At 47.2% G+C, this 19,221-nt stretch overlaps 8 protein-coding genes across 8 annotated transcripts in view; 2 read left to right on the forward strand and 6 right to left on the reverse strand.

The window, feature by feature from the left end:
* Positions 1–1,497: 1,497 nt before the first annotated feature.
* LACBIDRAFT_300794 (uncharacterized protein) lies at positions 1,498–2,757 on the reverse strand (the record flags this gene model as incomplete). The annotated part of the gene is made up of 1 exon (XM_001873830.1): positions 1,498–2,757. The coding sequence occupies one exon, from the start codon at positions 2,755–2,757 to the stop codon at positions 1,498–1,500; it is 1,260 nt and encodes a 419-aa protein (XP_001873865.1).
* A 1,550-nt stretch (positions 2,758–4,307) lies between these two features.
* On the reverse strand, positions 4,308–5,556 carry LACBIDRAFT_320601 (uncharacterized protein; the record flags this gene model as incomplete). Its single annotated transcript, XM_001873831.1, has 5 exons — positions 4,308–4,355; positions 4,414–4,518; positions 4,609–4,677; positions 5,069–5,235; positions 5,274–5,556. The coding sequence occupies 5 exons, from the start codon at positions 5,554–5,556 to the stop codon at positions 4,308–4,310; spliced, it is 672 nt and encodes a 223-aa protein (XP_001873866.1).
* A 2,154-nt stretch (positions 5,557–7,710) lies between these two features.
* LACBIDRAFT_300796 (uncharacterized protein) lies at positions 7,711–8,577 on the reverse strand. The gene is made up of 3 exons (XM_001873832.1): positions 8,215–8,577; positions 8,012–8,166; positions 7,711–7,963 (listed from the first exon to the last, which is right to left on the reverse strand). Exons 1-3 carry the CDS (start codon positions 8,555–8,557, stop codon positions 7,814–7,816), a joined length of 648 nt encoding a protein of 215 aa, XP_001873867.1. The 5' UTR covers positions 8,558–8,577; the 3' UTR covers positions 7,711–7,813.
* A 228-nt stretch (positions 8,578–8,805) lies between these two features.
* On the forward strand, positions 8,806–11,867 carry LACBIDRAFT_300797 (uncharacterized protein; the record flags this gene model as incomplete). Its single annotated transcript, XM_001873221.1, has 6 exons — positions 8,806–8,810; positions 8,866–9,523; positions 9,579–9,834; positions 9,888–10,145; positions 10,202–10,221; positions 10,275–11,867. 6 exons carry the CDS (start codon positions 8,806–8,808, stop codon positions 11,865–11,867), a joined length of 2,790 nt encoding a protein of 929 aa, XP_001873256.1.
* A 101-nt stretch (positions 11,868–11,968) lies between these two features.
* Positions 11,969–13,998, forward strand: LACBIDRAFT_300798 (uncharacterized protein; the record flags this gene model as incomplete). The annotated part of the gene is made up of 2 exons (XM_001873222.1): positions 11,969–12,171; positions 12,225–13,998. 2 exons carry the CDS (start codon positions 11,969–11,971, stop codon positions 13,996–13,998), a joined length of 1,977 nt encoding a protein of 658 aa, XP_001873257.1.
* A 220-nt stretch (positions 13,999–14,218) lies between these two features.
* LACBIDRAFT_300799 (uncharacterized protein) lies at positions 14,219–15,271 on the reverse strand (the record flags this gene model as incomplete). The annotated part of the gene is made up of 5 exons (XM_001873833.1): positions 14,219–14,370; positions 14,426–14,810; positions 14,870–15,007; positions 15,061–15,101; positions 15,154–15,271. The coding sequence occupies 5 exons, from the start codon at positions 15,269–15,271 to the stop codon at positions 14,219–14,221; spliced, it is 834 nt and encodes a 277-aa protein (XP_001873868.1).
* A 60-nt stretch (positions 15,272–15,331) lies between these two features.
* LACBIDRAFT_242982 (uncharacterized protein) lies at positions 15,332–17,116 on the reverse strand (the record flags this gene model as incomplete). The annotated part of the gene is made up of 6 exons (XM_001873834.1): positions 15,332–15,760; positions 15,811–16,009; positions 16,063–16,510; positions 16,741–16,747; positions 16,949–17,000; positions 17,058–17,116. The coding sequence occupies 6 exons, from the start codon at positions 17,114–17,116 to the stop codon at positions 15,332–15,334; spliced, it is 1,194 nt and encodes a 397-aa protein (XP_001873869.1).
* Positions 17,117–17,892: 776 nt separating this feature from the next.
* Positions 17,893–19,221, reverse strand: part of LACBIDRAFT_320606 (uncharacterized protein) — a gene marked incomplete at both ends in the record, with an annotated part of 1,473 nt that continues 144 nt past the window's right edge. Inside the window, 5 exons of the mRNA XM_001873835.1 lie at positions 17,893–18,179; positions 18,231–18,401; positions 18,456–18,680; positions 18,790–18,981; positions 19,025–19,147. Of these exons, the coding sequence (XP_001873870.1) occupies positions 17,893–18,179; positions 18,231–18,401; positions 18,456–18,680; positions 18,790–18,981; positions 19,025–19,147 (998 nt within the window). The remainder of the gene's footprint in view (positions 18,180–18,230; positions 18,402–18,455; positions 18,681–18,789; positions 18,982–19,024; positions 19,148–19,221) is intronic.

A 19,221-nucleotide genomic window follows, 5' to 3' on the forward strand; every position in this document is an offset into this window, starting at 1 on the left:
AGGAATATCTCGGGGAGAGGAGATGTGTTACGTCCCCTAGGCACCCGTGCACCTGATTAGACTACAGTAAAAATAATTCTAAACTCGACTAATCGTGCAAGGGTGGAAGAAGGTCCATAATCTTGAATAGAAATGAAAGATAATAGGCAAAAACAGGGTTGCCTCGATGTGAGGGCAACCCACGAGAAATGTATTTCACGGCCTCGATGTCCTATTACCTATAAATGTGAGTGAGGGAAAGGGAAGGGGGGGAGATTATATAAGTGTCTTTTGAAAAAGGAAGAAAGAAGTTGAGTGGAGTGGAGTGGAGTGATGTTTGTAAGAGGCCGGGATAAAAATCTGAGGCAGTACAAGTCAGAAAATAGTCCAATGTTAAATGAAAAAAGTCAAAAGATCAAATGTTCGTAGCTGGTTGGTGGGCAGGGTGCCCAAATAACATAGCTTGGAGAAGAACAGGATTCTTTCTGATGTAGATCTGAAAGGTATCCGATGCCCATCGTCCAATGGCTTGATGATGTTGGGAGGTACACCAGCTTCAGCAAGAGAAGTGGCACCTCCAGCACGCATAGATTGGCCTGCAATATCGGCAGGGAAGAAACGACGGAGTCGTTTCATGAACCAGGAGCGGGTCGGCACACTGCCAGACTCACGCAACCAAAGTTCAGGTTTTAACGGATGAAGGGTGTCTCGTGATTGTAAATATGAGGTGAAAAATGAGTATGGGTCGGTTGGGAGGTTTGTCTTTTCGATGATAATCAAGTTTCCTTCATAGAAGCGGTCGGCCTTGTGGCCAGGCAGCCAAAATGAGTAGGATTTCTCGGTGATATCAACAGTGTGCCGGAGGATAACTTTCCGATAATTGCGCTGTGCAACTTTGTCTGGGAAGGTAATCTCTCCAAGACGCATGAGGCCATGGAAACCTGTCTCTAGCATTGAGAGGAATAGCTTGTCATCATGACAAGTGGAAGACCCTATGGCAGAGATGACAGTTTGCAGATCAGTGGTTGACAGTGGGCATTTTCGTTTTACAGGAGTTCCAAAGCGGCGTTGACATCCTGTCATAGTATGTGACACAAGCATAGAGTTGCGGGTTTTCCTCACATCCGGGAAGAAAGGTTCAAGCTGATTGCAGATCCCGGATAGATAAGAATTGACGGAAGAGGGTTTGATATGTGATGACATGTAGACAGCGTAAAAGCTGAGAGTTTGTTCAGTGGGTGTGATATCGAACTTGTGGATTTTGCAGAACGTGAGATATGAGTTCAGGGCTGATGTGTATGTGATGTGAGAAGAGTTGTCAATGGACATCCCCAATGCAATTGACCGTTCATGAACTAGACGATCAAGAGTCCATGGTTCACGCTGGGGTTGGCGAGAACCACGTGAAATAGAAATCATTTATTAATTACCCCCAGCATAGGTGATCGAGGGGGCTGCAGATAAAGGTAACAATGCGTAACATCGGAAGAGGTGGGTCGAGACATATCAGGGATGAAATTACTGGGAGGACGGGCACTCAGGTCCTTTGTGGCCACCCTTGGAGCACTTGTTGCAAACATGGAGTCGACGACACTGGCTGCCATCAAGCAAGCACAGCCCCTCATTCCATCGGTTGCATGCCTCCTGTTTCTTGCGTGAAGTCAAGGGTACCTTTGAGATAGGTAAGCGTTGCACAACAGCTGCACCAATGGAATCCATGTGTGCGGTTCTAAGATCGGCAAATTTGTCGAAATGAGTGAGCTCGAGATCACGTCGGCTGCCGACACGACGGCGAACAGCCTTGTCGAAAAGAATAACTCGGTCATGGAACAGGATATCAGTTGCTGCAAAAAGTGCGATGATGTACTCAGCATAGTTGGCCAGTTCTCCCGCACGATGAGGGAAAGCCATTGACGTTGCGCGAGATGCTCTATTCCAAGCGATTGTCCACTCCCCCGCACTTGAAACAATTTTGGTTGGGGCAACGGTTCCAAATTTGATATTGAGATCACCGATTGACTCAATGCGCTCGTCATTATTGGATGTCGAGTAATAACCTGTAAGTACCGTGTCGAGGTTGACAGCGCGACCTGCAAGAATGTTCGTCCATTCGGAGTCTGGGAATTCAGGGCATGTGGGTGAGTTGATGAGGGATCGCTTCGTGCCCTTAGGGTCGACTGAATACAGTTTGAGGAGGTCGAGTGAAGCTGTGGGGGAAGGGGATAAAGTGACCGAATGTATGAAATCTGAGACAACCCATGGGTATTGAGACTCATCAGGTTTTGCACGTTTCGTTGGGCGAGACAGTTCCTCCTCATCAAATTGCTCTTCAACAGGTGATTTTGAACGTTGCCTATTGCTGCGGCGTTTGGCTTCGGAAAGGTGGTGTTCGTGGTTTTCAAGGATGACGATATAGCGCGCAAAGGCCTCTTCGACTCCTGTCGGGTCTGCTGGTAATGCGTCGGTGAGTGTGGTGTAGATTCGGCTAAGTGCTGTGGCTTTTGAGATGTTTGAGGCACGAAAGTCTTCGATTGGCTTGTTGCAAGCAGCAAGGGCAGCGATAGAAACTGGGGCATTCCCAAGCGTTCGAACTCGACTTTGCCCAGATTCCGGTGACAAGGATCGGCGATTACCAGAACCTTGTTCACCGGAAGTTGTTCCTGGATGCTGTTGATCACTCGCACCGTTGTTACCACCTTGAGTAGTGTCGTTGTTACCACCAGAAATAGGAGTTTCAAGAGGAGTAGGAGTTGCATCAACGACATTGCCAGTAGACATGAGATGAAATGATGAGGATTTGATCTGATGCAACTAAGAGTTGTAATATGAATGCAAGATACCGCTACCTCAGAAGGATGGGGTAGGAGGAAGAGAGAGGAAAGTTCGACTCTGCTCAACCTGAAACGCTGGTCTCAGAGACCAGGAATATCTCGGGGAGAGGAGATGTGTTACGTCCCCTAGGCACCCGTGTGCCCGATTAGACTACAGTAAAAATAATTCTAAACTCGAGTAGAGAGGTCCGGTCCGGCGGTCCGCGGAGTTTAAAGTCAGAGGCAAAAAAAGCGAACAAAACACGAACACAGGACCTCGTACCCTCCTTCAACTATGATTATTTGCGCGCAATGAAGCTAAGTTGTAGAGCTCAGTTATTTTATACTTTATTGGTGATAAAGCATGCTATAAATCTCAGAAATAATTTTGGAGCTGACAAGGATGAGGTGTGTTACGAGCCTGTCACACGAGCCTACCCCTTCCTACAGTCGCAGACAAACAAAGTCAACCAAAAATATCAAAGTTCACCAAATTCTTCGAAAATAGTCTTAATCAACGCGGATTGATGAGACGATTCCAACAATACCAATTTTATCAAATTTTATCGAGCCGTTCCCTCATAAACTTCCAAATAAGGTTTTTAGGCCCTCAAAATTTGGCAGGACTGTGAGAATTGGTCTAAAAATCACGAAAAATAGTGCAATCGACTGCTTTTGATGAGAGGCAAATGATCCTGTAATATTGGAAGGTTCTGTCAAGCCGTTTTGGCTAAATAAATTCGAAAAGAATGACCTAAAATAGAAATTGATCGGTAATCAGGGCCCGCTCGGTGCCTTCCAGAGACCCTTAAGTCTCAGTTGAAGAGTGCTTACCAGAATTACAGTGGCCAAGGGCACCCTGCTGACACACAAATCATTTTCAGAAATTCAACTCCATCATGAGCCACTTTGAGGTAAATTTGGTCACCTAGGACCCTGAATTGGGGCTACATATTTCGAAAATTTTGACCAAAAATTTGGCGAAACACATCCACTTGTGGGAAAAACTTCAAACGTGTGTTTTTCGACATATTTCGATGAGCTGATCAAGATTCTGAAAAAATATTGCCAAAATATTGGCTGGAGGCCGAGATATCAAATTTGTTGTCTTTGTTTGTCCACGACTGTAGACTCGCTAGCCCAGTGTTGTCATTGACCGGGTCAGTCAAAGGGTCAGTCAAAAAAGGGGGGTCAAGTCAAGATTCTTGACTGACCTGGGTCAAGAGTTTTCGTGGGATAACGGAAAGCGCGGCCGAGAGGGTGCCTCATATTTACACTTGCAGAGATTCGTTAGACTCAAGGTAGACTCAGTTTTGAAGTACGAGAAATGTCTTCAGTATAAAGTAGCTACCTCAAATTCAATAGAATACTTACCAACCCTTTTTCCGATTTTGCAGTTGAAGCTTGGGATATACTAAAAAAGGTCGGCATGAGCTATCTTGTGAGTGCGCCGTTGTGGATTGACTCAGGCCGGCACTCTTCCCTTCTGCAAGCTTCACGATCCGCTGCTTGCTTAGCTCAGATGTACACGCCGACATGATATTTTTTAGCATGTGTGTGTTTGTTCTGGAAATTTATGTCAGAGTGGTTCCACAGATGCGACTTTGAGGGCATGACAGCTTACAGATTTCAGCGCTTCAGCACTCATGCCCTCCCACTTTGAGCTAGCGTATTCGGTACCCCTTCCGTGTCCAATGTCATTATTGCTACGCTTGTCTTGACACTTGTACTAGGTACTACGTTGTCCTGAATTACATTATGTCATCATGGTCAACGTGACTTCTGCGTGACATTGACCCCTTGACCTTTTTTGACTGACCTGGTCAATTCTTGACTGACCCTTTGACTTGACCTTTTTCTTGACGGGGTCAAACAGGTCAAGACAACACTGTCGCTAGCCAGTCGTTCTGAGGTGTTTGCCACTTGTTGTGGCTTTGTTGTGGGGTCAAACATCAGGCAGACTGCGAAAAATAAGACTTGAATGAGTTGATCACTTTCCGCCGAAAACCTTATTTCTTAAAAAGGAGCGTCACCATGTGATGTTGGCCCAAAGCCCGCACCCAAACACGTATCGCGCGAACTCATAAGTACCCAAGTACATCTTCTGTGAAATAAGTGGTTGCTTTTGCAGTTTTGGCACCAATATATTTCTAATATAAAGAATATTTACAAGGGAGTGAGTACAGTAACTACCTACGGCAATCCAAAATAGCAAATCTGTAATACCTATGCTACTAGAGCAACATCTTGTAACGGCGGGGAAGTAGTTGGCCACATACCAGTCGCGACTTGGATCCCCTAGCTTCCCAGCCCCACCATTTCCCACCTGGAGGGGCGCCATCCCACGCCCTGCCATGTGTATCGCGTCGTGGTCGCTTGTGCTGGAATTCACCCGACCCGTCGTTGGTGTCGGACTTGCGTGAATGGATGGGGCAGTGTCCAAGTCCTATCATGCGCGTTGGGCAGTCAATTTCTTGTCTTTACTGCTGGCAGCTTTTGTCGTTGACGGCGTGGTTGGGCACTCGGCGTTGGAGTCATCGTTTTCGCACCCTCGCTGGATGTGGTTGGCGTAGTCGGGGTTTCTGTTTGTGATACCGATGTTGGGCAGATTTTTGGTTGCAGGATTTGTCGCGTTGGACTTGAGACGGGTTGACGGGCGCGAGATTCTGAAAGGGATGGTATAGGTTTGATATAGGTGTGGTTTAGTTGCTGGTTTGTGAGCGTGGGCTTGGGCATCGTTCCCACAGGTCATGTGAGGTTTGACCATTTCGGGAATTAAGGTTTTCGGCGGAATCTCAAAAGTGACTTGAATGGAGCTTGCAGAGTTTGAAGAAATGGATGGTCACGAGCCTAACCCCTTCCTACTTATCAAAATGCACCAGATGTTGGCCCTGGTATCATAGTTGTGGGAATATAAAAGGAAAAAGAGTAAAATTCCCAAAAAGGAAAGAGGAAAAAGGAAAAAAGGAGGGATTTGTTACATAGTACTGCATCACTTTCCTATGATAAAAAAATCCAGAAAATCCCAAAAAATAGGCTGTATACTGAATTACATTAGGGCTGCACTATATTTATAAGTGACAGGTATTTGCCTGCTTACAGACTTTTGGGATGCCAAGAAGTGTTGCAGCCATCATACAAATCCTGTATATAAAATAATATTTTCTAAGTATCAATCAGTAATCAACTGCCAAAAAAAACCTAGCAAAAGGTGATCAAAGTCCCAATTGAGCCTGAAACATCCCATCAATGAAGATTTTCAAAAGAATATTTAATGTCCTCTACTCTTTTGGGCACTAGTTGATACTCATTTGTTTTCATTATCCAAAATTCACAGGCTTTCTGAATGGGTCCATTAGGGCTGCAAGGCTAACAGTTCAGACTGGTCTTCTAGTCAACCTGGTGAGAGTGATAACCAGAAGAAAAAAATTCTAGACTGATTTTGGCAAAAACAAGCCAATTTGTATATTAAAATCTCCTTCATGATCAAGCTGCTACATATCTATTATTCTCTACATTCATGCTGAATTTTGAAGAAGATGGAAAAAGCTCTAGTGAATCTCTGTCAAAATTTGCAGATTTAGCGAAAAACTACCCCACTGAATGATACAGCTGTTCTTCATGTATTATGCAATGGAAACACATTCAAATCTTCTGAAACTTGGAGGATACATAAGATTTGAACTATTACAGTTTCATGTGCAATTTCTATAGTTTCATTGAATTTAAATTTAGTTTTGAAGAATTTGCTGGTGAATGATTGCACTTTTGAGGTATTTTCTGAAATGTTTGGCTGCTTTGGGGTATTACGATGCAGTGGTAAATTTTTTGAGACTACTGATGTATCTACATAAAGGCTGTAACAAGTGGAGCTAGTGTTCGAAAGTCTGGTTAGGTCCGGTTATTGGGTGCCCAGGGGCTCTAACCGAGACTGAGACCGGTTAGCCTTTGTCCCGAAACCTAAAATAACCTAACCGGACCGCAACTAACTGGTTACGGTCGGTTATTTGCAGTTACTAACCGGTTAGGACCGAAAAATAAAGAATCGGTTATAACAAGGCAAATATGCTCATATGTATCTTGATAGATATTATTTCTGCATATTCTAGCTTTAAAACGAGCCCAAGAACGCTAAAATCGGTGAAGAATTGACATATTTATGCAATTATCCTTGAAAGTCTACACATTTGAGTGATATTTTAGAGATTTGACTGTAACTTAGTCAAATTTTAAGCGTTTTCGATGTTCTCAAGTGCGTTTTGAAGGTGTATAATAGGGCTGGTTATAACCGGTTATTTAATGGTTAGTTAACCACAAAATAACCGGTTATTCCATTTTCGAAATCAACTAACCCTAACCGCAGTTAGGTTAGTGTTGCGGTTAGGTCCGGTTATTTTCCGGTTATTTTCCGGTTAACTAACCTAACTTTCAAACACTAAGTGGAGCACTAAAAAATGGTGAAAATGCGAAATATGAGACAAGGCAGACAGGTGTGGGAACTATTTACCGGATTTGATAGCAGCTGCTGTCAATTTCCGTTTACAGATTTTTTTGATAGCAGCTGCTATAAAATCCGCTTTCGGATTTTTTGATAGCAGCTGCTATCACTTTCCAAATAGGGAATTTTGATAGCAGCTGCTATGGGCCACAGGTATGAGAACTCCGCCCCCTATAACTCTTATAGGGCAGGATCTTGCGCGTGAATTTTCTCATTTTTTTGCCTCCGACTTTAAAGTCCGCTGATGGGATCTTATCTCCCTCCTGGACAGTGCTTGATCCTACCCTATAACGTCGGGAACGAGACTAGCATTTATGTAACTAGAACGACGAGCCTTGGGATCCCGAAGCCTTATACCTTGAAATAAGCAAGCATACATTCTCATGGAAAGTTTCATTTTTGACACAATGGAGAGCCATGCAATGTATGTACATCCCTGGATTTTATTTGGTGCACTAGCTGTGTGTTGGTAATGACAAAAGCAGGGCATTCAGAGAAGGAATCGATGTTGGCTACAAATTGACCTCTACCAATCGTGGATTCGATGGTCGGTGAGGCTTCGAAAGAGCCGAAGGTTCGTAATATAACAAAATTTCGCATATTCGCACAAAATCTGAGGGAAGAGATCAACAATTTCATGATGTATATGGATATGGTATGGGGAGGCGTCAGAAACCTGGCCTGTACATCAGTCAACCACCTTTTGACTGGATGAAAAACTTACAACAATCGCAATCAAAGGGGCAGAGCAGTGTGTCTGATTCCAACCGATGTGTGAAATAAGTGCATGGGGAACAAGTGTTTGCTTACCACCCCCATCGTCACGTATGCCCAGTTCATCTTCTTTGTATATTGACCAGCCCTCGTCCGTCGTTCGGCCTTGAGAAAGCATCAGATAAGCTCTGAAAATATGAGACCACAACGTACGGGCACCAGATCCCCTGGAATCTTTGAAGAGACCACCATCCGACTCACTTGACTTGGGTTTTGTACTTTGTCGTACTCTACCTTTCCCTGGTCCCGTTTCCTTTTTCTGGCGTTTCAGACTTGGCACATTTGCAGAGGTATCTACGACAGTCTCTGGAGGGGGCCGTTTTTTTGAAGCTGGAGTTATGGTGCTAGATGATGCATCTGGGGGATCATCGTGAGCAGAAGCCAATCTGGCTTTTTTCGCCTTCTTCTTTGCCTTGAGAAGGGACACTGAAGTGGACGGAGAAGGAACAGTTTTTGATTTGCCTTTGGATGCGAAAATGTCGTCGATTTCGGACATGTTTGTTCTTTGAAGTTTTGCAAGAAAAACAGTATTTATTTGTTACAAAGAATTCCCACAGGTGCTTGTTGTTTGCGCTGTCCTCCGCCCCGATTTTATTTAACAACTCGTCTGCAAGGCGGTCATTGTCGCGCTCGCTTATTACTCAGTGAATTGAATTTATTCATCAAGTATATTTTGCAAGCATCTGTTGTTTGTGGCATACTTGCTGTCAACAACATCAACGTAGCCAAGCTTTCTCGGAGGAGATGCTGCGAGTTACATTTTCTCTCTTCTGGCCCCTTCGTTTTAATTCCCATTCTTTGTAGTCCACAGAATGGACAACAGCAACAGCGGCAGCAACAACAATCTGGCTTACCACCCTTCATGCCTACTCCAGCTTCTGGCTCAGATTCTCCTTCCTACTTTAACCTAGATGCATCCCAGGCTGCTAAACAAATGGCTGCGTTGAACGTGAGCCATGCAAGAATGGCGGCAAATGCTCGTGGCCCCTCTGGATCTCTTCCTGGAAGTGGTGGAACAAGTTCGGGGCCATACCCTTCAGGAATCAACAATCCCGTCAACTACCCTGCTGGCAACCATGACATTTTGGCCGCCTCTGTGAATGCCAATTTCCAATTTCCGAATAACCATAGTACATCCTCTACACCTAGCTCTACCGTCAACCCGCCGTTCCTCGATCCAGCTATGTCACACTCCACTCCCGCCCGAACTCACAATCAGGGGACCTCTCTAAAGCAAAGACAGCAAAGTTTTCTTCACGGCTTGCACAGCATCATGGCCAAGAGGAATACACCACTGCCTCCCTCTCTTACAGGCATAGCTTCGGCCAACTATGACCCTTCAACGTCCCCTTGGTCTATGATCGAATCTTCTGGAGAAGTTGGGTCTTTCAGGCTAGCAGGCAAGGACGTCGATCTTTTCAAGCTCTGGGGTCTTGTTTTTCAGAACGGAGGTGGTCATTCTGTGCGTCCCCTTATCGCCACCTCAATAGCTCTGCCGTTAATGCTTACATCCACAGCTCGATAGTTCAGATGGCTGGAGTGCGATTCTTCCACAATTTGATCTTCCAGAACATTTCCCTCAAGAGCAGCTAAACGGTTCGACATCAGTAGCAGTGATGTTGTCGCAGTATTACATGGCAATCTGCTATCCTTTTGAGGAGATGTACAGGAAAAACATGCACGAGCAACAAAAGAAAGCTCAAATGGCAAGGCAACATTCTCAACAAATCCCGCCCGTCTCTTCTGCTGGTCCGAGCCGGCCACCCGTACCTGGTACGCAGTTTTTGTTGACTATTCCCGATTCGGGCACTGATCGGTTAGGCCAGGTACGCATGCATTACATGCTGGCGGTAGCAGCGTCGCACATTATACACCTGGACACACACCACAAACTCCTCACCAGAGACCACCTTCCGTCGCGTTCAGTAGTCAGCAGGCTACTTCCGGGCCCTCGCATGGCTTAGAATCTATGCAACCTAGCGCTCACAGTCCCGATTTGAACTTATTGGATCAGGATCTTCATGGCATTAAACGAAAGTTGGACGTGGGTGGGGGAGAGAGTAAGCGAGCCAGGCAAAAAACTGGTAAGTTCGCTATTTTTTCAGAGAGTTTCGCCCTATTGATTCATGTGCCTGGGCAGAGCCCCCAGACAATCAAATTGTAAGCACGCTTTTTAACTAATATTTTGGCTCTCTAACACGAAATCTCTCAAGTTGGCTGCTGGCGTTGACCATCAATCCACAGAGACTGCTCTTAATCCTCAAACCTCCTCCATGTTGTCGGTGCCGCCACGGTCTCGTCAGCAACAATCCCGGCGAAAAATTGAGTATGTTCCGGTGGCTCGCGAAGTCGACACATATGGTGGTCGCGACTTTAAAGCCATCGAGTCTGAGTGGGCCAACTTGCCACAGCGACGGCCGCTGCGAGATATCAATGACTGGGGCACGGTCGACATCGAGGCTCTCACAATGTCCATTCGCTCCAAATTATCGACCGAGTTGTCATATGCTTTGACCACGTTGACGTTGCTATCGACCATGCGGGGCCAGACCCCTGGTTCGGGTTTTCCTATCTTTCAATGCGTCGATTTGATGGACGAAATTCTTGATCTTCTCGAAGAGCAAGCTTTTGGCGACCCCGAAGCGGATTCACCCTCGGAGATTCATGATGGCAATGTCTGCTTCACCACAAATTACGAACTGGTGAACATCGTTTATGACGATAAAACCCATCCATTTGCCCCGCTGGCCCGACACCAGGGTTCAAAAGACCTCAAAGTTGGACCGCGACAGCGGCCAGGCAACATTGTCCTGACAATTTTAAACATCATCCGCAATCTATCCGTCATCGAGGACAACAGGGAATTTATCTCTCATCACGAGAGACTTGTGGACATCATGCTCAGAATCTGCAGTGTGGTACGCGTTGACGGCAACCCACCTTCCCCTGCGTCTCCGAACCTTTCGCTCTCAGATCTCGTATTTGTCAGGAAAGATGCTCTTTACACCCTTGCAAACATTGCCGGCTCGATCAATCTGTCTCCCGCTTCATCTCCGTACAAGTCCACTTACAGAATAGCGAGGCGTGCATTCGAACTCGTTGCCTCATACCTCACTGACCCCAATGAAGCTATATCGCCTCTAGCCTGTGTACAGCTCGCTGGGGTGCCTGCTCATGCAAGTTTAAAACCGCCTCTGCTTGCAGACATTGCGCTGGAGGTGTTTACGAAGCTCAATCAAAGTGACGTTAATCGTCAAGTCTTGACCAAAGCAGTTTCCCAAACATCTATTTGGTGTCTCTTCGAGTCAATCGTTCACCGACTTCCTGTAGTCGACGCAGACTTCCATTTGATGACACGCGACGTGTGGCTCAGCTACCTAGAGAAGACCATCATGGCGATTTATTCTCTAGTTTTTTTGGCCCCTCCAGAGCTGAAGCAGAAGATCAAAGAAGACCGAGCGTTGGGATTCAAAGCTGTTATGTTTCGCATGGTTCAAAAGTTCCTCATGAACCCTAACCCAGATGGTCGTGTGTATTTCTTTGTATGTGCCAGACGGGCCATTGAAGCTATGAAAGTTTTGGACGATGGGCGAGATGCGTTTGACAACTCATCTGAATCCGTCTTGCCTATCCTATCATTTGGAATGGGATTTTCGGAATCTACTGATAGCGGATTCGAAAAGGGAACAGGACTTCTTGGAGGGCACCGAGATGTGGCATGGGACATACTGATGCTAAGGGAGGTGCATGGGGACGAAGTGATGTTTAATGAGCTGGAAAGTCTTGCACGAGTGGAATGTTTTTGAATCTTAGTTGTGTAGTTATACCTTGTACACGTGACGTATGATAGCCGTTTGCCGAAACTGATCAAGTTATTCAAGCACTGCAATGTCCAGGATTCTCCTCAATGGCAGAGTCTTTCCCTCCTCCAATTTACTCCCAGCAAGATCCAGTTGAGGTTGACTCCTCAGCAGAACCGCAGATCCTTTTCGTACCCACAGCGGATGCAGTCAACTTTCAAAATGGTTTCCTTGGCGCCGATGGTGAGCGAGCAACAATTGAGGGAGAACTCCAAGTCAAAGGCGTAGACTCTACTCGTTGGAATCGTGTGTGAGTTTCTAGGTCAACGCTTTGCGCAAATAAACCTGCTTATTGGCATCTAGGACCATCACCTTGCGTACATTCGAATCTGCTTATCACCATGAAATTGAGCTTGCATTATTCGACCTCGAGCTATACTCCGCACAGGACAACGTCGGCCCCTTTCCGTCGATCTTCCCTTTCTCTCTCCCTCTGATGCCGGATACCCCCCAGTCTATTCAGACACCCCATTCGACGCTAGCGAGCACCCTGACCGCAATTATTCACCCCGTAGATCCACTCTTACCCTCTCTCTCCAAGACCTTAACCATTCACACACGACGTTACTCTTCACATTTGCACTCCTTGCCCGCCTTACCTCAGGTTCATGCATTGGACGTACCAACACGTATTGAGGTGCAAACCCCTCGAACTACTTTCACATCCGGAGAAGCTCTTCCATTGTACATCACTATCCCGCCTCCTACGAGGGAGACGGTGGTGGAACAAGGCTTAAGGCTGCGTAATGTACGGGCGGAACTCGTGCGAGTTGTCAAGGTTAAGCGCGAGTGCCTTGAGGAGGAGGAGCAGGAGGATTCTGATTCCGAGTCTCTGTCAGATGCTACTTTTACCTTTGAACATGAAATGGCGCAGGGCCTTTCAGAGTTGAATGTTCTCGACACGCCCACCCCGGCGTCCTCCTCGAAGGCCCCTTTCTCGCCACTGTTTTTGGGTTCCTCTTACAGAGCAACCATCGCCAGATCTGGAGCATCTTGTCGATTTCATTCTTCCCGCCCTATTCAACTGCGATTCGTTTTACACCAACCCTGGTCTCCCAGCCCATCTTCTGAATCTGACCAATATGGACGCACGAACAGCGATGCGGATAGCGCCATGATCTCTCAAGAAACGCTCCTTCACTCTGTATCATTTCATCTCAGGATCCACGTATCATTCGTCGATACGACTAGCCACTCTGAACGGATTTCTACCCTGATCATCCCCGTCACCATCCTTCCACCGCCTGCTCCACTTCCCGAGGTTTCACATGCAGTTGACGAGGCTTATCAGAAAAAACACGATCGGCCACCCGCCAAAACAATTCGGCGTGAAGAATCCGACGGTATTGTTCCTCACTATTCCGAGGGTGAAGCGGGTCCGAGTATGCTTTCTGCGGGCGCACCCCCTCCTTTTGAAGAGCGTGACGCTCCCCCTCCTTTCTTCTTTGCGGAGGCCGGGGCCTCAACCTCGTCCAGATTGCCCACTTTTTTGGAGTCTGAGAATGAAATCATTCTTCCCGATGACCATGACAATTCTACGACTCAGGTCCCTCTTGCACAGTTCGTTCCCGGTGAAGGAACTCTCTTCGGGTTTCATGCTTCTCAGCAGTTTGACGGTCATTCTGAAGATATGCGACGGTCATTGACGCCCCCTCCCAGTCTAGAAATGGCCAACAGGGACACTGATCTGACGCCATTAACAGATCTCTCCGAGTCAACTCATGCAGCAATCGAGGCTCTTAATTTAGTTTTGGAGCAAACAGAACAGGGAAGAGGCGAGGAAAGGGAGCAACTTCCCCCGCCTCCGCCCGCGATGGATGATCCATTAGACCCTCCTCCGTCAATTGATTCTGATTTTAGGTCACCAGTTGTCGCTCGACACACGCCGCCATCCCGTTCCTCGCCACCACCCTCACGTCCACCTTACCACCCCGCGGAACCTCCAAGATTGCACACTCCTACGTCTGTAGCTCCATCTGAAAGTGCTCAGTCATCCGACGGACATGCCCCGCCTCCGTATCTAACACCACACCATGATCAGGAACACGTAGCGCGGCCACCCCCATACGTCGACTGAAGATAATGGGAGTTTCAAAACATGGCGTCATACAATTGGCTGGACAGTTTACAGCGTACTCTAAAATGATATATTTACTGAACGGATATTACAATGGACTAAATAAAACGAGGTGAGGGTGATAGCCGACTGTTTGTAGAGGCGGGGAATTCGTAAAATAAAGAAAATCGTCACGCATGCGTAGATAGATAAGCCACCGCCGCCAAAAGACATGCACCTCTCAACAATTGCAGGCATCTTTGGGCTTTGGTGCATTGTCATCGAGGTTCACACCCTGTTGCCGTGTACCCTCTGTGCGGTTACCACTCGCTCCTGGGCGCCCCGAACTGCCTCTGGTTGCAGCTAGAATGTGCTCGATGGGAATCTTCTTGGCTTAAGACGGCCTCTTTCAGTACAGCAAAAGAATATAGTTCCGGAGGAAACTTACCAATCTCAGTGAAGATGTCAACAATGCCTTCTCCTGTCTTAGCGCTAGTCTCGAAGAACAACAAGCCAGCCTCAGATGCATACGCCTGAGCCTCCTCTCTAGGCACTTGACGCAGACTTTCGGGGTCTCCGGACGATCCGGGGGTCTCTCCTGGCGTTGCGGTAGCATCGTCTGCTTCGTCCTCTGAATCCAGCGAAGGAGATGTTCCAGAGGACGAAGCCGAGGATTGGACAAGGTCTACTTTATTGCCAGCCAGCGCAATTACAATGTTGGGGTTGGCCTGCCGTTGCAACTCCTTTACCCATGACTTTGCCTTTTCCAGACTGCTCGCCTTGGTAACATCGTATACGACAACTGCAGCTTGAGCATTGCGGTAATACATGGGCTGTAAGGGAGAGGTGATATTATGGAAAGGGAAAAAAAAACCCCGACTGTGTAACTCACAGCCAATGAATGAAAACGCTCTTGCCCAGCAGTGTCCCAAATTTCATATCGCAGGATGCGATCTTCCAAGCGGCACTTTTGCGTCAGGAACGCGGCTCCGATGGTGGGTTCTTTGTTTGGCTGAAACTCGTTGGAAACCTGGCAGACGAGAGGTTAATGCAAAAAGTAAAAGAAGAAGGCTTTAGGCGTACAAATCGAAGAACAACGGATGATTTTCCGACAGCAGCCTCGCCTTTGTCAAAAGCAAATGAGTGTGATGACCGAATGAGATGAGAGATAGTTACCCAGAAGAACAAGCTTGACTTGGACGGACTTGTCGACAGAACCTGAAGCAGAGTCGGACATTGTTGAGGAGAAAGTTGCTGCAAAGCCGTTGACGACTGCGCTCTTTGTTTGTTCCATGGCTCTATTCCAAACACAATACAGGTTTGCAACAAAATAATTCACTCTAGTATTACAACTCTAGTACTCGTAAAATGCCCGTAGCTCGTTACATGTCGTATACACTCCCATGTCAAGTTCCACTTTGTCCGACTTATCAAACACCATTGGACATGAAAACTCAATCACAGGCCCAAACACCACATTGTCTTGTCTTCTTTTAGTCTTCCTTGCAGCTGGAGAATTCGGCAGCGCCTGAGTTTGATCATAGAACCAGAAAGGCTTGGATTCGTAGTCTTCCATCGTCTTCGACATAAAAGCCGCGTATTTTCCATCTGGATCGCCATACGCCGCGGCAACAGACGCAACATGAGGTACAAGTTCATGAACGTCCTCATCGTCTGGCTTTGTCTTGATAGCATAGTCTACTGCTGTTTGGATCGTTGCCCCATATTTCGACCGTGTAGACCAGAGATCAAGACCCAGAAAATCCCCGATTTTCGCATTTGTCTTGTATGCCAACTGAGGGCAATTAAAAGAGTCAAATCGAATACACTCACGATCAGTGCTTCGATGTTAAAACATCTATAATGAAATGGGCGGGTGCGCACTGCTTCGAATGGTTGCTCTCCCGATCCTGCTAACTGATCCCTGAACTGACTTTTGAAAAAATGCTGCAAAACGTCAATTGCCCCTTGTTGATCACCAGCGAGTATTTTGGTAACTGCCAGTTGTGAGACATAAAACGAACCATGGTTGCTGATTTCACTCCGTTAGTGCACCTGCTTGAGAAGTTGAGTGGTCAATGTAACTTAGCGCGAGATGCCGTCATTTTGGCAATTGAACTGTTCTCCAGCCAGGCAATGTATCGAAGAGTCCATGCACGCATCTCTTGGTCCCTTGATGCGGTCCAATCTGGGCTTCCAGAAGATTTTAGGATAAGGATTCCGTTAATTATCTTGACCAGGCCTCTAAGATCAAGAATACCCGTATAAGTTCCTAGTTGACCGCTAGGTCCCGGACCTCGAACGATTTGGCCGAACTTCATGTGCGGATTCATCCTTGTCGAAGAGGACAAGAAAAAGGCATCGATCCATTGAGCAGCTCGACGAGAGTAATCAGGTAATCTTGTCAGGCCGTAACTTACAGCGGTATAGAGTACAGCTTGAGAAACAGAAGTGATTGCAACAGGACCGTTGAGAGTTCGAACGTCAGGATTGACTTGGCCATCGAGAGTGATATATGGGCAAGTAGTCCACGCTACCAATAGATCAAGAAACCTTCAAACAGACAACATCATCACTTACTCGCACTTGCGGGCATGCTTGACGCAGGTGACGGAGTGCATGTACCCTTGGATGTTTTCGTCGCAGCTCGAGATAATCTTGCCGTTCGACCAGAGGAAGCAGAGCGATCCTGCAAAGCAGTAGTCGAAGGAACTGGCATAGGAAACGGTTCTAAGTGTGCTTGAGGGTTATTCAAAGGTTCACTTTCGTCCTGAGATGGCAATTCGGAGCTTCGATTAAGTAGAAGAGTCGTAGCATGTTTGTATCTTGTTATGCGGTCTTTCATTGCTTGGCCGTGGCGTAAAAAGACAGCCGAACTACTGTCGCGCGGCTTGTGGTCTCCTTTGGGTATATGCTCGCCCGCGACGGCCGTAAAGGATTTTTTTTCCGCGCGATTTTCTTTGCCATCTACCGGCGTTGAGAACGCTTTTGCCTTTGCACACCAATTACAATCTGGCCAGTGACTGTCGTCTTCAAACATCTACCCGAATGGCATATAAAAGGCTTTCAATTGGACTCACTAAGGCGCCCAGCTCAAGTAATCATGAGAATCATTGCTGGGTGGCAAAATGTTGTTCATGTTCGCCACACCTGCATTGGCACAAGTCAGCTAGACAGGGCGGGTAGAAACCAAATGTAGTACGAACTCCAAGGGACTAGGCGGGAATAATTATTAGCACCGTGAATGATGGCTTCCTGGGCGTCGCGAGTAAATGTCCGACCGATCGAGTAGTGCTGAGCTTGTTGGATGACATAGCCTTGATGAACCCAATCCAGAGAGTCTACCGCGAAGGCGCGCAGGGGGGTTGATAATAGGAGAAAGAAAGAAGACGAAAATGAGGAAACGCTTTTCATGATGGCGACAAGAACCTGCTTGACTAGCACCTGTGAACCCCACCTATTTGGTCCTATTAGACAGGAACAAGATATGCTTGTTCCTGTCTAGTTCGATCAAAGATGGCTTTTGTAACGCTCTGGGCAATAACTACCAGTAGTGCGTAGGGACTTTATAATAAATTCTTACCTGTGCTCACCGGCAACCATGAATACCAGTCACCGGTGTTTGGCACTTGGCGGCATTGCGCTCCTGCCCATAAAGGGTTCGATGTCATCACGAAGAACCCTTACTCACCGTTGTTGATGGCAACGCGTCGAGCTCGTCGTGCGCAACGCCGACAACGTGTATCCCCCTCAATAACAATCCATTCCCTTCGCTTTTTTTGTGTAACACAGTGGTATGTAGATCAATGGCATTTTTTTACAGCAAGGTTATGAAAGACATATGTATGGAGGTGATGATCATGTTGTTGTAGGGTATGGGGGAGGGTACACGGCATACGGCATTCAATGAGTAAGCTAGGCACTATCAACATCAGCATCGCTCTCAACAAACTCGTTGCTGGTGGGACGGGTGGGGGGCAGCTGGGATTTCTTGGATTTCTTGGGCGCTTTCTTGGTTGTCGTAGCGCGCGTCTCGGGCACGGCTTTCCCCCTCTTCTGCTTCTTCGCTGGTGGGGCCCCATCGTCCTCGCCTTCCCCTGTCCCTGGTGCTTTCTTCCGCGGCCTCTTGACACCTTTGTCCGACCTCGGCTGCCTTGCCTTCCCCACCTTTTCACCCGCTGCGATTCTCTTGCTAACGTCATCTTTGTGGTGATTTATGTCGCTTCTGGTCATCCTTACCCAACAGCACCTACCGCATTGAAGTGCCTCCAGTAATGTGCGAACATCGTCGATGGTGTGGATGTCGAACGGGCTCTTGAATTCACGGTAGGTCCAGCCCATGAGCTTGGTCTGGTATCGTTCAACGACCTTCGTATCGTAGTTGGCGTAGTTCATGAGGGCCTGTCGTGATTGCGAAACCGTTTCTGTTCAGTAGCTTTAGTTCAAAGAAACGACGAGACACGGTATAAAAGACTTACTGAGAGTGCCGTTGATGATCGCGCTGCATTCCTTCTGCATCGTCGAGAGTGTGTCGACGGTGCGGCTACCTTTCGCCTTTGCACATGCCCACTGCTCCAACAGCCGGGCAATGTCCCACATCCCGTAGCTCATTGCCTCTTGAGAGAAGTTTGCGGCATTGGGAGAGCAAATCCAGTTCGGCTCAAACGTGTCTTCAAGGTTGGAGCGGCTAAAGAAAGCGACGACTGCAGCTCCTGTTCTGTCAGACAGTGCACTTATCTGAAGAGCGTCAGCAATAAGGAAGTGAGATGAGAGGACGACGCGCCTCATTGTTCATCTGCGTCATCTGCGCACGGTAGTCTTGGGCTGCTGACTTGTTTGTTGGACGAGCGCCGGTTTTCCTCTGCTCACGAAGCTCCAAGACATCCTGCTTCATCCGTTCTTCCTCCTCTGTGGTAAGGTTCTGGTAGGTAGGGTCATCATGTACTAGTTGACGAAGTTCCTTCACCTTGATCCTATCCCCGAGTTCAAGATCTTTGAACAGAGCTGTTAACATGTAGCTTGATGTAGTGGTGGGTTATGTACATACCTCCGTTGACCTCCAGGGATTTTGCATGTAACTTTGCGTTCTGAATCGTGACGGCTCGTTTTTGCTTGTAGTGGCTTGACTGAGAGGTGAGTTTCTGGATGTACTCCAGTTTCGTGTTGTGCGCTTTTGCGAAATCTTCCAGCTCGGTGCGGTGGCGGGAAAGGAGAACATCAAGAGCTTTTGCCAGCTCCTCAGCC

The sequence above is a fragment of the Laccaria bicolor genome, genomic scaffold, assembly GCF_000143565.1.
Source record: "Laccaria bicolor S238N-H82 LACBIscaffold_1 genomic scaffold, whole genome shotgun sequence".
Lineage (NCBI taxonomy): Eukaryota > Fungi > Basidiomycota > Agaricomycetes > Agaricales > Hydnangiaceae > Laccaria > Laccaria bicolor.